This window comes from Balaenoptera borealis (genome assembly GCF_965194805.1).
Source record: "Balaenoptera borealis genome assembly, chromosome: 18".
Taxonomy (NCBI): Eukaryota; Metazoa; Chordata; class Mammalia; order Artiodactyla; family Balaenopteridae; genus Balaenoptera; species Balaenoptera borealis.
The window spans coordinates 49,222,350-49,237,847 of NC_138877.1; the positions used below are offsets into that span (position 1 = coordinate 49,222,350).

At 43.7% G+C, this 15,498-nt stretch overlaps 1 protein-coding gene and 1 long non-coding RNA gene across 24 annotated transcripts in view; one reads left to right on the plus strand and one right to left on the minus strand.

Moving 5' to 3' along the window:
- Nucleotides 1–228: 228 nt before the first annotated feature.
- Nucleotides 229–2,178, minus strand: LOC309615932. Of its 2 annotated transcripts, XR_014237144.1 has the most exons (3): nt 2,044–2,178; nt 1,526–1,661; nt 229–460 (listed from the first exon to the last, which is right to left on the minus strand). It is a non-coding gene; the product is annotated as an uncharacterized lncRNA (long non-coding RNA). The 2 variants fall into 2 exon arrangements; XR_014237145.1 differs by having other exon boundaries at nt 229–1,661.
- The window catches only part of LMO7 (LIM domain 7), a 195,354-nt gene continuing 181,920 nt past the window's right edge, over nt 2,065–15,498 (plus strand). For 15 of the 22 annotated variants that reach the window (XM_082365908.1, XM_082365902.1, XM_082365906.1 and 12 more), the window contains exon 1: nt 2,841–2,911. In XM_082365908.1, coding sequence (XP_082222034.1) covers nt 2,852–2,911 — 60 coding nt within the window. In that variant the 5' untranslated portion in view covers nt 2,841–2,851. Of the gene's footprint in view, nt 2,198–2,546; nt 2,912–15,498 lie in introns of those variants that run through there. The other 7 variants (XM_082365904.1, XM_082365905.1, XM_082365901.1 and 4 more) reach the window with 5 other exon arrangements.

A 15,498-nucleotide genomic window follows, 5' to 3' on the forward strand; every position in this document is an offset into this window, starting at 1 on the left:
GATAAAACACTCTAATGACTGAGGGTAAGACACAAAGAACTGGATTTGGGTCTTGTGAGCTGCAAATCTGCAACACTAAAGAGACAGAAATGGCTGGTGCTTGAGCTGACTTGAAACAGAATTTGCAGTACCCTATAGCTCTTTCCATGTGAGTATCTGAGCAAATAAATGAAATTCCCACTTATTAGGAAAAATCCATATTTGACACACTACTGTTAGAGAGAGATGAATGGGAAATAACCATCATTTATTAAGTGCCTGCTCCATGCCAAGCAATGTCCTTGGCTTTTACATACACCATCATATTTAATTCTCACAAGAACCCTTTGAAGTAGTTATTATCGCCACATTTTTCAGGTGAGGAAATTGAAGCTCAGAGAATTTGGTAACTTGGTAACCTTAGTCATACAGGTTCCCAAGCCTGTGCACTTCTTGCCATCCTGGGCTGCTGCCCCCAAAGCTGTAAGTCAAGTGACACAGCAGTAGCTTTAAATGGTATAGTATATATATATAAAACAACTGTAGTAACAGTAACTCTCATGAAGCTTGCAGAATGTCTGTCTTTCTACTGGGTTGGAAGTCCATAGGATTCACTGTCTAAAATTTTTAAATTACACATATAATGTGCTCACTAAATATTTAATAGAACAGGTCTTAAATAGCCGGAAAGAAATTTCTTCCTAGTTTCGTTTATCCTTTCATCCTCATTTTGGGTTTGTCCTGATCATGGTGTCGTCAGGAGGCAAAGAGATGATCCAGTCAACGGTTTCCCACTTTAGCAGGAACAACTGTGAGCTCTTCTAAACAGACCCACTGACTACAGACAACGCCAGTGAAAAAAGGGTTGGATGAAAATAAACATAACAAACACCATCCTCTAGAAGTCACCCCAGTCGGGAAGGATGCCGGTGAAATCTTTATTCAGAAGTGTAAATGAGTTTAATCCAGCCTTTAGATCTAACTTCTAGGTAACAGGAAGTAGTGAGGGAAGAGAAATATGTTGAAGACACCGCAAAGAAGCCATAAGACAAGTCTAGAAGTCTGCCTGGTTTCTTTTTAAGAAGATAATGTCATTCTAAAAAGGGGGAGGGGGTAGAGTGGGAGAGAAGGAGGAGGCTATACTAGGCTAAAAAAAAAATGCAATGTGTGGTTATTGTTTGAATTTCTGGTCTAAGTCAGCTGTAAAAGACATTTTGGAATCCATTGGAGGAATTTGAGTCTGGACTGGGCATATATTAATACTAAGTAATTAAGGTTAGCTTTAGTTAGGTGTGAAAATGGTAATATGGTTATGTAGAAAAGCGTTCTTTAAAGAACGAGATGTATATTATAATACTTAGAGATGAAATATCTATCTTTAAGTAGGAAATATGTATATTTTCAGCAGAAAATGTGATGAGGTAAATAAGGCAAAACTGGGTTTTCGCTATCCATTATACTAGTCTCTCTGCTCTTGACATCGTTTTGCATCATAAAGAGGATCAACCGGGGGGGGGGGTGGGAAAAAAGGGATGGCTTCCTTTACCGGGGTAAGAACCGATCTCTATCTTCTTCCAACAGTGACAACATCAACGTGTGGCCCGGATAGGGCTTCAGGATCATGAAGCGAGATTCCAGGGAGCCTAGACAGACGAGCAGGTTCCTTTCCGGAGATCTGATTTCTGTGGGAAAAGAACCCGCGTAAGGCAAGTCTTGAGCCTTCGACCCTGCAGTCCTGCGCACCTACCCAGGCCCCCTGCGGATGGTGAATAACCGGTCACCTTACTGCCCCCTAAGTGTTCCCAGGCCACGCAGGGTGGCGGGCGTGACGCTCAGGGTGAGGGCGGGAGAATGCTGCGTTCCCCTCCTCTCCGACCCTTCGCGGAGGGATGGGGCCTGAGTAGCAGGTATCTTCCACCTCACCCACCTGGAAGCGAAGCGGAGAGGGGCTGGCCCAGGCTGGGGGAAATGGGCCGCACATGCCAAGGCCACTACCCTCACCTGCCGCCAGGAGAGCTCCGGCCGCGGCAGGGGGTGGAGACCCGGGAGTGCGGACGTCCTCACCTGGCGGCGGGGCGGGCGCGCGGCGGACTCCGCCGGAGAGGGAGCGGCGCGCGGCGAAGTCGGGCCGCAGGTGAGGGCGGCGGGCCGGGCCGCGCTCCACCGCGGGGGACGTCTCTTGGCTGGGAAAAGGTGCAACTGTGAGCAGCTATTCCTGGTATGTCAGGCGGGCCGGGCGGCCGCGAGCCCTGGGGGCGCCGCTTCCCGGGGCCCCGGCAGAGGGAAGGCGGCCAGGCGGCCGGAGGCGGGAAGGATGCGGACAGGATGCGGGCGCGGGGGCGCATCTCCTCCGGGCGGGGCCGCGGTCCGGCGGGCGGCGCGGGAGCGGGTGCGTGGCCCGGGCCACGGCCTCCTGGCGGACGGTGGCATCCCCTGGGCCAGACTGTCCGACCACAAGGGCCGCTGCGGCCGGGAGCCCCCGGGCGCGGCGGGGGGTAGGGTGGGGAGGACGGAAGCGGCGGCTGGGAGGCCGGGAGTGGGCGGCGGGGGTGCGGCATCCCGGGAGGGCGGCGGCCGCGCAGCCACTTTTGAAGTCCAAACAGTCCTCGGGGCTGGTGCCGCGCGCCGCCTCTGGTAGCCCGCTCCGCCTCCCGCGCTCCGCCTGGGTCTCCGCGGCGTGTTCAGGAGTTTAGAGAAAGCCGCGGCTTTAAGTTCTCGTGGGTTCGAAACTTTACCGAACTGCAGGGCGCAACAAAGGGTCGGAGAGCCCGGGCGTCTTGCAGCCGGAGAGAGGCCGGAGCAGTGGCACCTCCCGCCTTTCCGCGCACCCACTATGTCTCTCTCTCCCCCTCTCCCCCTAGTTCTGGAAGTGATGGAGGAGGCGGAGGCCGACTGCGCCCTAGCGTTCGCCGAGGCCCAGAGATGGGTGGAGGTGAGTGCCTTTACTCCTCTTCTTTCCGCACGACTTGGCGGCCTCGCGGCCGCTCCCGCCACTCTGCTTTCAGCCGCCTCCCGGACCTTAGCTGGCGCAGCGCCTCAGGCTGGTTCGCTCAGCAGTTTGGGGGACTTTGCGAGTTCTGCGCCTCCTATGATTTAACGTCCAGCGAAGCTTAGCGCTGCCCTCCCCCCCGCCCCCCCGACGGTCTCGCTGGCTTCCCCGGAGCTCCTCTGCCAGGACAGAGTCGAGAGCTTGGCCCCGCGGGTTTGGGGACCGCGCATCTCTGTGGACCAGCCCACGTCCGCGCCAGGACGCCTGGGATGTCCCTGCTGGGCAGAGACGGCCCAGGGTCCTCGGGTGCGTTTCTTTGGGGTGGCTAGAAGTGGAAATGCCTGAAACGTACCTGCTTGGGCAGCGTATTGTGTGTTGTGTGGGAGGGCGGATGGAGGAGGTTAGACACCTGTGGCGCACCTGGAGAGATGCTTTCTCCGAGGCAGCTTCCGGAGCCGAGGGTGTGTGAGTCAAGGCGCGTACGTTTTCCAAAGTCGGCATTGATAAGACCAAGATATCCTGAAATCACTCACTCAAGGGTTGTTAGTTTCCCAGCTGTGCCTCAGGGAGGAGATCTTCCATTCCCCTCCTTGCCGTTAAAAAGGAGATGGTCTCTTGGAAGTTCCTTGATCAACGCATTAGGGTTACGTTTGTCTGTAGAAAGTTAACACCAGGACTTCTAGCCGTTTTATTATTGGATGAAAAAGATGACTTTTATAATGATGCTAAAGAAGTCTTACGAGCAGATGTGAATCAGGAACCAAAAGTATTGCCTTTATCAGCCTTGCAGGCATTTAAGGGTTATTGATGCCACATGCTGGTCTACTCAACGTATTTAAAAATTCAAATTAGGATTAAAGGTTATTCCATGGAAAAACAATATATTCAAGAATCTCAGAGCAAACAGTATTTTAAAACAATTCATTTCTCCTCAAAGAAATAAATTATGTATGTGGAAAAAAAGATAAACTTTAAATGTTATGTTTTTCACGCTAAAGGAAAGTGAATGTATCATTACCCACTAGACAGTGGCGGGAGGTGGAGACGGGAGGGCGTCTAAGAAATTAGCTTTGCCGTCTTTTTGTACTGGAACTTGAGCTGATTTGAAGGTGACTTAGAACGGTGTGAGGGGAGGGCGTGGGGAGGTTGGGAGAAGAATAAACACTGTATTCTGAATTGAAATGAGAGTGGAAAAATTCCAGCAATGTAGTTAAGAGAAATAACTTCCCCCATTCATAAACCTTGAAAAGTCAAGGCTTCCAAAGGTAATTTTCCATTAGCAGTATGTGTACTGCATAATTTTAGAAATCAAACTTGCCCTTCTGTGTTTGAATGTTGGGACGGAGAGAGGGAGAAGGGAAGAAATATGGGGGAGAAGGGAAGAAATATGGGGATACTTTTTTGGCCATACAGGGCTCCTGTGTGGAGTTTGTATCTGCAAGTTCTGTATTTGCTTCAGGGAATCTGTGAATATGGATGATTTCACATCCTTTCCTTTTTCAGTATACAGATTTTTGAAATCTAAACATTCCTTTTTTTTTTTGTGATAGCTTTCTTATAATTGGAGACTTCTGTGAGAAATTTGTATCTAATAAACTCTGGGGAGGTGTGTTGTGATAAAAGATACCCCATGTGCTCGGTAAATGGGCTCATCTTCCCACCCCCATCCAACTCCACCTAAAAGTGTTTGTCAGCAATGATTTGGCAACTCTGTAAAGTGCTTTGTTCATCATTAGCAGAAAGCCAAATCTTTCTAAAGTCTTTGCCATATAATTTTAATATGGTTAACTCTTATGAAATTAAAATTAAGTGACTTTTTCCCCCTAGTGCCACAGGGAGCGAGGCAGTACGTTCATTGAAGATATGTGAATAATTTACATATTCACATATACTTCTGGTATACTTGGGACATTGAAGTGACAGCATTGTATTCACTGTTAGGTTTATGTTATTTCTCCAGTTAGTGTCCAAATTTATCTGTCTCCTTAGCTTTGCCTTTATAACCAGAGCACATATTTTAAAATATTGCTCCTGCCAAAAGAAGCAGAGTGAATGAGTGTCTCATTCCACAACCACTTACCCTGAGAACCCCTAATTTGAGGATAAAATATTGATTCCAAAGTGTACTTATAAACTATTTTGGAAAGCAAGGAAGATTATAGTGTAAATCTTTCTCCTGCTTACTAATAGCCTTACTCCATTTTTCCGTTTCTATCCTACTTTCTTCTACATACATTGAAGCATAAGTGGTTCATTCATATATATATATATATATATTTTTATATATACACAGTACACATATATAAACATATATGTATTATTATGTGAATTATATCATTCATATATATGTATTTATATATATACATATAACACACACAAATACATTAATAATACTATAATATACATATTATATGTATTGTATGTAATATACATATAATATAATCTGCTACCTTTATTCTCAGCTGCAGCTTTGACCAACCCAAGGTCAGAAAACTCCGATAACCTTGTAAATCTTTGAAAGATGACCAGAGTCCATGGCGGTATGTCCTTGCCATTTCCATTCTGCATCAGCGATTTTAAATAACTAATGTATTATTCCCACAACCAAAGTTAAAGTCTTAAATTTGTTTTGTTTTGGGAGGAGGAGAAAGGGTAAGGTGAGGGCTAGTGCTTGTTATTCTGCCAATTATTGTCATTTCATGACTCTTTTTGTTTATTTCAAATTGTTTCTTCAGTATTTAAAAGTGAATATATACTTCTGGTTAGTTTCATATTTGAAATCAAAACAAATGTAGGAACATAACCTTTTAAGGTAATTCAGCATCATGATACTGGATTATTATCTGGTTGGAAATGTGGTTTGGAATATTAATAATGTATTGAGCTAGTTTATGATTAAACACGGGTTGAAAGCCAAATAATGTAATGGTTTGAAGGCAGAGGCAGAGGGGAAGCTTGATTCTAGCAAGGTCATGGAGTGGGAGAGGGAGTGGGAGAGGAAGTGGTAGAAAATGCAGCCCGGACCCTCTAATTTTAGTCCTTTTCTTCAGCACCTTTTAATTTTCTGTACCTAATAGTTTCCTCTGTCCCTCTGTTTATGGAGCATTTAAAAACCTGTGATAAACAGACAAAATACCAGTGAAATTGAAAACTGAGTATATTGCTCATTGCATTGGTTGGTCGCCCATTCCAGTCTGTGACTTAATGTTCCTATCTAGGTTGAGGTTTAAACACAGTAGTAATTTTTATGACTGGAGCGGATCAGGCTAACTTAATTCAACACCTTCCTGCTCACCTGCCCGTCCTGTTATCTCTGTGTTCGAAGTTTTCAGTATCACTGTCACCCTGTAGAAGGACCAAAGGGATGCCAACTTGAGCTCATGGCCATGCCTGGCACCAGAATATGAATCCTTCCCCAGTTACTTCCAACTGGTCTGTTTCTCCACCTGCCCCATTTTTGTCCTTTGGGAGTTGTGTGCTGGTCATCACTTTTGTTTGCCTTTAGCGCTAAATTTTTAAAGAATCGCACTCTGTGGGTCCCCCATTGATATTTACAAAATTTGCCTAAGTGGTTTCCCTCTTTCTCTGTAAACTGCATCCCTTCTACTGGTGGTTTCCAACCTGTGGTCTGGTGTGAAAGGGTTTGCTGGGTGCACTTGAATCCTCAGTGCATACCAGTGTTGTCTGTAGACTAAATGAAGGTCTCATGATTTGTACTGTTGCTTTTCAAATGGATGTAGAGTGACGTACACATGCATTTGAAAATGTTACTGAATTCATAGAAGCATTTCTGGTAATTATATATAATTTCAATTAACAGATACTAAACTTGAAAAGACTCTGATGGTAAAACTTTGTTTAAAATTTTAAATGTTAGAAAGCAATTCTTACACTAGCTGTTGCAATTAAAATTAGTTTTTCAGAATATAAACCTGATTTTGTTTTTTGTTGTCTGAGGAGCCATGAAAAGATTTTAAAAGTCCGCATTTACATTAAGCTGTGAAGTGTAGCATTCACAGCCCTTTACAATCTGGTCTCTGTCTGTATATCTTTATTTTTTGCTCATTTTCTCCATCACTATTTGCATAGTTGCCAGACAGCATAGACATTAAAAGCACAGATTTGTACAGATATCCCCAGAACTTATTTATCTTATAACTAGAAGTTTGTACCTTTTGACCACCTTCATCCAATTCATGATGACTGCAATTAACACTGCTGTACAGTATATTTGAAAGTTACTAAGAGAGTAAATCTTAAAAGTCCTCATCACGAGGAAAAAAGTTTTTTTGTAACTATATGAGGAGATGGATGTTGACTGACCTTACTGTGGTAATCACCTCACAATATACGTCAAATTGTTAGGTGGTACACCTTTAACTCATACCAAGCTGTGTGCCAATTAAATCTCAATAAAGCTGAAAAAAAAAACCAAAACACCGTTTTGGAATCAAATCATTGTTCAAGTCCTGGCTCAGCTTCTTAAATGCCGTAGGCCTCAGTCAGTGTTCTTCCTTGAGCCTCCAGTGGTGCTTACGCCAGTTGAATGAGATGCTCACTGTAAAGGAATTAGCGCTCCCTAACCCTTGCTTGTGTTTCCCCGCCCCGCACAGGGTGCCATTTTCTCACCTCCAGGCCGTTGTGTGTGGAGCGCCTGTTATTCCCTGTTTACCTAATATATGTTGCTCCTCTGAATTCTTCCATGGTTGGGCTCTCCAGTCAGGCTTTATGTGAAGCCTTTTCTCGGCCACCGAGCCTCCACCCCACCCATTCCTTCCTTATCACTCTTGCTTGTATGGATTTCTCTTTTTTTGCTCTCTGTGGTGTAATTACAAACACGCTTCCGTATTCGACTAGGAGCTAACCGAGGGCAGGAACAATATCTTGTCTTTTGCTTGAGGATTTGGCACAGTGCCAGGTAAACACTTGTTGAGTGAATGTACAATCCTAAGGCTGGAGCTTTAACAAAACCTAAGGACCAGGACTCTTTCCTTCTCCCAGTGGAAATGTGCGTCAGTGAGCTGAGCTTGTTGCTTTGGCAGTTGGTTGGGACCAGCTACAAGATACGCCTTCATCTGGGTGCCAGTGTGTACTTGCCTATTTACTCAGTATTTCCCCTTCTGCCCCAACCCTGTTCCTGAGTGATGTCACTCTACTCCTGCCTTTTAGTTACTGGTTTCCCTCATGGGGACTTACAGTCGTTCTGTTTTCCAAAAAATGCCTATGAAGTGCCTACTCTGTACCAGGCACTTGCTGGGCTTACTGATTCAGCTGTCAATTCTTTAGTATCTTTCTAGGACCTCCAGACAGAATGCACCCCATGAGGAGCAGACATGCAGACAGACCCTGCAGCGCCGTCAGATAATTGCTGTGATGGAATTTTGCCCCGTGTGTAGTGATGGCATTTGGGAGGCAGCCTGAGCTCACAGAGGAGGCAGCACTTGAGTCGAGGCTGGAGTGGGGCTAACACCTTTGCCCCCTGGGCTAGAGCATTGTGACTTTGTAATTTGTTGAGAGATCTTGAGGTTGCATACAGCACAACTTTCAGGAGTTGCTTGGAGTAGTTTATTTATTTATCTTTATTTTTTATTTTTATTTTTTACATTTAAAAAATTTTATTTATTTATTTTTGGCTGCGTTGGGTCCTCGTTGCTGCGCGTGGGCTCTCTCTAGTTGTGGCGAGCAGAGGCTACTCTTTGTTGCGGTGCACGGGCTTCTCATTGCGGTGGCTTCTCTTGTTGAGGAGCATGGGCTCTAGGTGCGTGGGCTCAGTAGTTGTGGCATGCGGACTCAGTAGTTGTGGCTTGCGGGCTTGAGTGCAGGCTCAGTAATTGTGGCGCTTGGGCTTCGTTGCTCCGTGGCATGTGGGATCTTCCCAGACCAGGACTCGAACTCGTGTCCCCTGCATTGGCAGGCAGATTCTTAACCACTGAGCCACCAGGGAAGCCCCAGAGTAGTTTATTTTTGTTCAGGTAATCTCTGCATGCAGTGAAATGCATAGATTTTAAGTGTAGAGTTGCAGGATATACCTTTTTGTCAAATGTATAGGCCCATGTACCCAGCACCCCAATCGAGTTATCGCATATTTTTACCACTCAAGAACGTTTCCTTCCAGTAGGGCACATCAGTCTTCACCTCTCCACTCTTTGGATTTCTAGCATCATAGATTTCTCAGGGCAGTTGTGAGCAGCCAAGGAGTGTCTTGATGTCAATTTGTTTCTTTTTTCTTTATGCAGCATCTTACTATTTCTTAAACACATCCTCTTTATTTAGCAAATAAGAAAGGGTCCTAGGACAGGAGGGGTGGCGAGAGTTGAGGGCGTTCACAGAATTCTCTTGGGAAGGAACTGATTCACACAAAGAGGAACCAGGGCAGAGATGCTGTTAGAATAGCTTGATTCCAGAAAGGGTAAACAGATATGACAAGGTATTTCCTGAGGAAGTGGGAGGATTCTAGCAGTGTCAGTCATTCTGGATCCTTCCAATGTACTGCTACACTGAAGGCTAGAAGTGGACCTCTTCTTAAAGTGGGGGAAAATAGTAGGAACTGGTACCTTTAATAAAACAGAGTGTTCTTGAACCGACTAGAGAAATGAACTCCCTGGGCCAAAGGAAATGAATGATTTTTTGGTTCTTGATGCACATCATCAAGTCACTCTGTGAAAGCTTTGTGCTAATTTGCAGCCATGAGCAGAGGCTGGAGGCCCCAGCCTCTCATTATTCTGGCCAGAATTAGAAATTGTCATTTGCATTTTCCCTCTAAATAAATAGATGAAAGATGTACATTCTGCTTTTTCTTAGGTCACTAATGAAGTTAAACGTTTGTCTAACCGATGACTCATTGGGTTTTCTCCAGTGAGGAAGGGTGAAGCTGGAACAGGGAGGGTTCTACCTCCTCTAAATGAGGTCACAAAAGGCTCAGAGGGCCCCTGGCCTGGTGAGGTGAGTCTCCAAGGTCATAGGCCAGGGTAGGGCCATCGAGGAAGCTTCCCCTGAGTTGTCTCACTTTGCTTTTGGGTTGTTTGGAGATAGGCCCGTTGAGTTCTGCACACAATTATGAGATAAAGAATGGAACAGTTGGCCGTTTTGAGGAATCCATAAAGCTCCTCCGAGGCTGAGAGAGGAGTAATTTCCCCGGCGTGTGGAAGGAAGTGTGCGATTCGTTCAACCCGTTGGGCTCTTGGCCTTCTGTGTGGTGCTCCAGGGCGCTCTGTCTCTGGACGCTCAGAGGGCTTTGGGTGGTCAGGGATTTCTACTGAGACTAACTGGCTCCTTTTATCTCCTCCTTCCTTTCAAAATCACTTCTCAGCATAACAGCATTTGAGTTTTAGAAAAGCACTGGTTTTGAGAACGTTAGTTAAGAAAAACCAAGCAACGTCAGCACATTTACCCGACTCTCTTAGTCCAGAGAAATAGATTGCAGGTGAACTCTTTCATCTGTTAAGTCTATTATCTGCAGATTGAATTGTCCATGTTGTTCCTGTGCCCTACAGCCCCTGACAGACAGTTCTCAGGTTCTTCCTGAACAAATGAAAGTTTTGTGTCCAGTCAAAAGGTTGGCTGATTTAAGTGATGTCCGTAGATCTCCTTAAATCTGTTAATTGTCAAAAATGTATCTGAGCCCGAGGAGATGAAAAACGATGTGTTGTACCCGTGTTTACCCTTTCCAAAGGTAATTGTCGGGTATGTTTCTTTAAAAACACTTTTGATGTACTCAGAGCTCTTAATAAGGATGATACCTGTCATGTATGCACAGCTTTGAAAACAGGTTTAGCACACTCACTCTGCCACTTACAGATGAATCGCCACACGGCCCCATAATCAGCCTTTTCAAAGACTGTAAAATCCTCCCTGATAGGCTTCTCAAAGCCTGGTTCTAATTCCCGGGTACAGGATGCTCAGTTTGGTGCTTACGTGTGTTTAGATGATAGTGCACAGCCCTAGACATCACATCTGTCTTTAAGTACCTGGGGGATTGTCTTAAGGAGAGAGGATAGAAGAGTCTTCTGTGGGCTCAGAGGGTAGAACTGGTAATAACTGATTGGGCACAGTGAGACTTTTGGCTCAAGTATTTTAAAGACCCTTCTATAAATAAAGAGCTGTCCTACACCAGAATGGACTGACTTGAATGGTGGGTTACCTCCTAGTGAAGGTTTTCCAAGAGTAGGTAAGTAACTGACAATTAAAGCAACTAGTATTTATTTTTTTAACTACGTGGAAGACATGTGGCTAGAGCATCATACCCACATGCTCTTATAATGAAGGACTATTATTACCCAAATATGTGAGTGTGTGTGTGTGTGTGTGTGTTTCCAGATGAGGAAAAAGAAGGGTGAGAGGTAAAATAATTTGCTCAAGGAAACACTACAACTAGTAAGTGGTGTTTGGGGATTTGAACCCAAGCAATCTGACTCTTAATCAGTATACGCTGTTGTTCAAGAGGGACACCGGTCGGTAAATCGTGGTGAAGGATTTATAAATCAGGAAGAGAATGGGCTGTCAGTCTTCATTCCATCTAAAGCTGTTAAGATTAGCTGCTTTCTGTTTATGACAAGTCCTCCACACACAACAGGTTCTGTCTTGTGATGTTAGTGCCTGGAAAGCTCATGATCAAATATTATGTAAGCTACAGCATTGCTAACAGACACTCTTGAGTAATTGCAGACTTTAGATTTGTATGTTCTGGTGTATTTAAGTGCTCCATAAACCCTTGAAAGTGTTACAAAAGGGAAACATGGTTATGTGATGACACTGAGTTATACTTTGCACTAGAGTAGGAGATAAATTATATCTAACTAGTTTCTTCTCTAAACAATTTATAAAATTCCCAATTTTTTCTCTTATACTACCTGATTTTAAGTAGTACATGGTATACCAAAAATTGTACAGTCTGTTACTGTATAGTGCTTCGAAATATATGTCATATTTTTGATGAGGATACCTTCTAGTTAGTGTTTTAGACTTGTAAGGACTGAAGCCAAGATCATGATCAACGATTCTGCATTCTTGACTAGATTTAAATTTGACTTAGGTGTCTGAGCTGGGAAGGAAATACCTGATTTATTTTATTATATCACCATTTCGTAATATTCAAAGGAAGGGTGGTTGTTACCAACCTTGTTACAAACTTTGATTCTGGAATGCTTTCTCATTAGAGTTTGAAGTCTCTCATTCTACCTGAGGAAGGAGAAAATACACAGGCATTTTACCTTTACTTCTTGAGTGGTGTCTAATCAATTTGGAATTTTACCCTATTGCCTGGAAAAATATCGTCCATCTATCAGTAGCGTCAGACATAGTTGCCCACACCTTCCTTCTTGAAACATTTCCTTCAATTGCCCTCTGGGTTTTTCTCCCATTTAACTTGATATTTCTGATTTTCTTTTGCTGAATCCTAATTATTTGGGTAAATATTAGAGTGCCCTCGGGTTCATTCATCTTTCCATGTTGTCTCTTCTTTGTCTACAGCCTCTCCCTTGCGGGTGTTATCAGATCCATAGCTTTGTACACCTTCTGTGTGCTGATAGCTTCCACATTTATATTCCTGACCCTGACATTGTCTCTAACACCCCCCTCCTATATGTATGTGTATACACACACACACTCTCTCAAGATTTCCAATTGTAGGTCAAATAGGCACGTCACGCTTTGTTCAAAACAAAATTCTTAGTTCCTCTCCCTCCCTACCACCCACCTACTCATCCCCTCAATGTTTCCCATTTTAGTAAATGGCACCACCGTTCACCCACTTGCTCAGGTTCCCAACTTCGAAGTCACTGTTGCCTCCTGTTTTTATCACACCCCACATCCAGTCTGTCAAGAAGTCCAAGTGGCTATATCTCCAGATACACCCAGAATCTGACCACGTCTTACCATGTCTATCATCACCTCCCTGCTTCCAAAGTAACAGACAGGTTCCTCTTAAAAAAAGTGAACCAGAGATTGTACATTCAACTCTTGCCCTCTCTTCCCTCCACAACGGCTACCATTACATTGAGAATAAAATCTGAATTTTTAACCCATGGTCTCCAGGTCCCCACACGACCTATTCCCTGTTTGCCTGTCTCCTCTCTGCTCCCACTCTCCATCTTGCTTGCCATGCTCCAGTCATCCTGGCTTCCTGCTATTCCTTACATGTGCAAAGAAGGTTTTTATTTTAGGGCATTTGCATTGCTGTTCCTTCTGCATGAAAGCATTTCCTTCACCTATTCAGATCTCAGCTTAAATGATACCTCCTCCTCCCCCTCTCCCTTTCTATAAAATAATCAGCCTTGTGACCCCATACTCTTATATTTCATAGCACTTATCATCACTTGCTGTTGTATGATAATATTTTTTGGTTTCGCTGTTACTCCCGCAAGAATATGAGTGTTTTGATTTGTTTTCAAGCCTTGAATAGTGCCAGGTATTTAGTAGGCACTCAATAAATGGATAAATAAATGGATGAACGAACAAATGTCTTTTAATTCTTTACAGTTGATATCTTTCTCACTCTGATATGACTGACTTTCAGGCTGTGCTTCCCTCAATAAGACAAGTTGGTTTTGTTATATTAGGGTTTTGTTGGTTTTGTTTTTCTTGTTCAAGTTCAGTTCTGGATTGAGCAAGTTCAAAGCATGTTTTAAAAAACAAGTTTAAACCATGTAAAATTGACTTTGCTCAACCAATTGTAAAGATGCCCAGAGGTAAGCAAGTATCATAAGGTAAGAAACATCCTAGAAAATTTGAAGGTGAGCCTCCTTAGCTGAATATCCTGCACTGGGGACAATGCATCGTCATGAAACTCTGGGTGTTAGTCATGAAAAAGATCTTACAACTTCCTGACTGGTGTCCTCCAGCTTGAGCATGGACCATCCCCAGGAACTAACTAGAGACCGAGAAGAAGAAAATAGCTTTACCTTGTTCAAAAACAAAAGAAAATAATTAAAAATTTGAGAACAAAAACACTTCTTTCTGTCCCATCTCAGACATCTGAGTCTACTTCATGCTTTCCCAGTCCTGCACTTTATACCACTTTTTTCAGGAATCATTCTGAGATGGCACATAAAGCCGAGAAGTGCAGCTTTCCAGAAGAGCTTCATTCAGAAATGAGAGAAAAAGGGAAGCTGAAACTTTCTGTTTTTATGCAAGCCGACTTTCTCTTTTTTTTTTTTTTTTAAATTAATTAATTATTTTTTTTTGGCTGTGTAGGGTCTTCGTTTCTGTGCGAGGGCTTTCTCTAGTTGTGGCAAGCGGGGGCCACTCTTCATCGCGGTGCGCGGGCCTCTCACTATCGTGGCCTCTCTTGTTGCGGAGCACAGGCTCAGTAGTTGTGGCTCATGGGCCCAGTCGCTCCGCGGCATGTGGGATCCTCCCAGACCAGGGCTCGAACCCGTGTCCCCTGCATTAGCAGGCAGACTCTCAACCACTGCGCCACCAGGGAAGCCCCAAGCCAACTTTCTCTTAATGTGCTTTTAAAAAATTATTCCTCCTAGCTGTCATATGGATTAAGTGATGTGCTCTTTTCATAAATAGAATTTTTTATTATGTAAGTTTCAGGTGGACAGCATTATAATTCGACATCTAAAGTTGAAGCATACTGTTCTCTTTTAGAAATCTGTGCCCTTCATGTGCTGAAGATCATCTGGAAGCCATTTTAATCTCCTGAATTTATTTCCTGTTTCCTTAGCAGGGAAGATGTCTCTTTTGTCCTCAGGGTTTTTAGCTGATAATAACTTGGTGAAGTTACTTTGTTTACGGTATTTAGAATAAATACGTCTTTTTTTTTTAACATCTTTATTGGAGTATAATTGCTTTACAATGGTCTGTTAGTTGCTGCTGTATAACAAAGTGAATCAGCTAAACGTATACATTTACTCCCACTTCTCCTCCCTCTTGTGTCTCCCTCCCACCCTCCCTATCCCACCCGTCCAGGTGGTCACAAAGCACCGAGCTGATCTCCCTGTGCTATGCGGCTGCTTCCCACTAGCTATCTATTTTACATTTGGTAGTAAATGTAAAATAGATATTTGGTAGTTATTTTGGTAGATATTTGGTAGATATTTTACATTTGGTGGTGTATATATATCCATGCCACTCTCTCACTTTGTCCCAGCTTACCCTTCCCCCTTCCCGTGTCCTCAAGTCCATTCTCTATGTCTGCATCTTTTATTCCTGTCCTGCCCCTAGGTTCATTAGAACCTTTTTTTTTTTAATTTTTATTTTTTAGATTCCATATATATGTGTTAGCATACGGTATTTGTTTTTCTCTTTCTGACTTACTTCACTCTGTATGACAGTCTCTAGGTCCATCCACCTCACTACAAATAACTCAATTTCGTTTCTTTTTATGGCGGAGTAATATTCCATTGTATATATGTGCCACATCTTCTTTATCCATAGAATAAATATAAATAGTTTTGATTTAGTGACTCTAAGAAGCTTAAAGTCATATTAACCAGAAAACAGATGGTAATAAAAGAAATAAAACTTTTAAATATAGATGCACATCGTTGCCATGAAGGTGTACATTTTTGGCCTGTTGGGTCTGT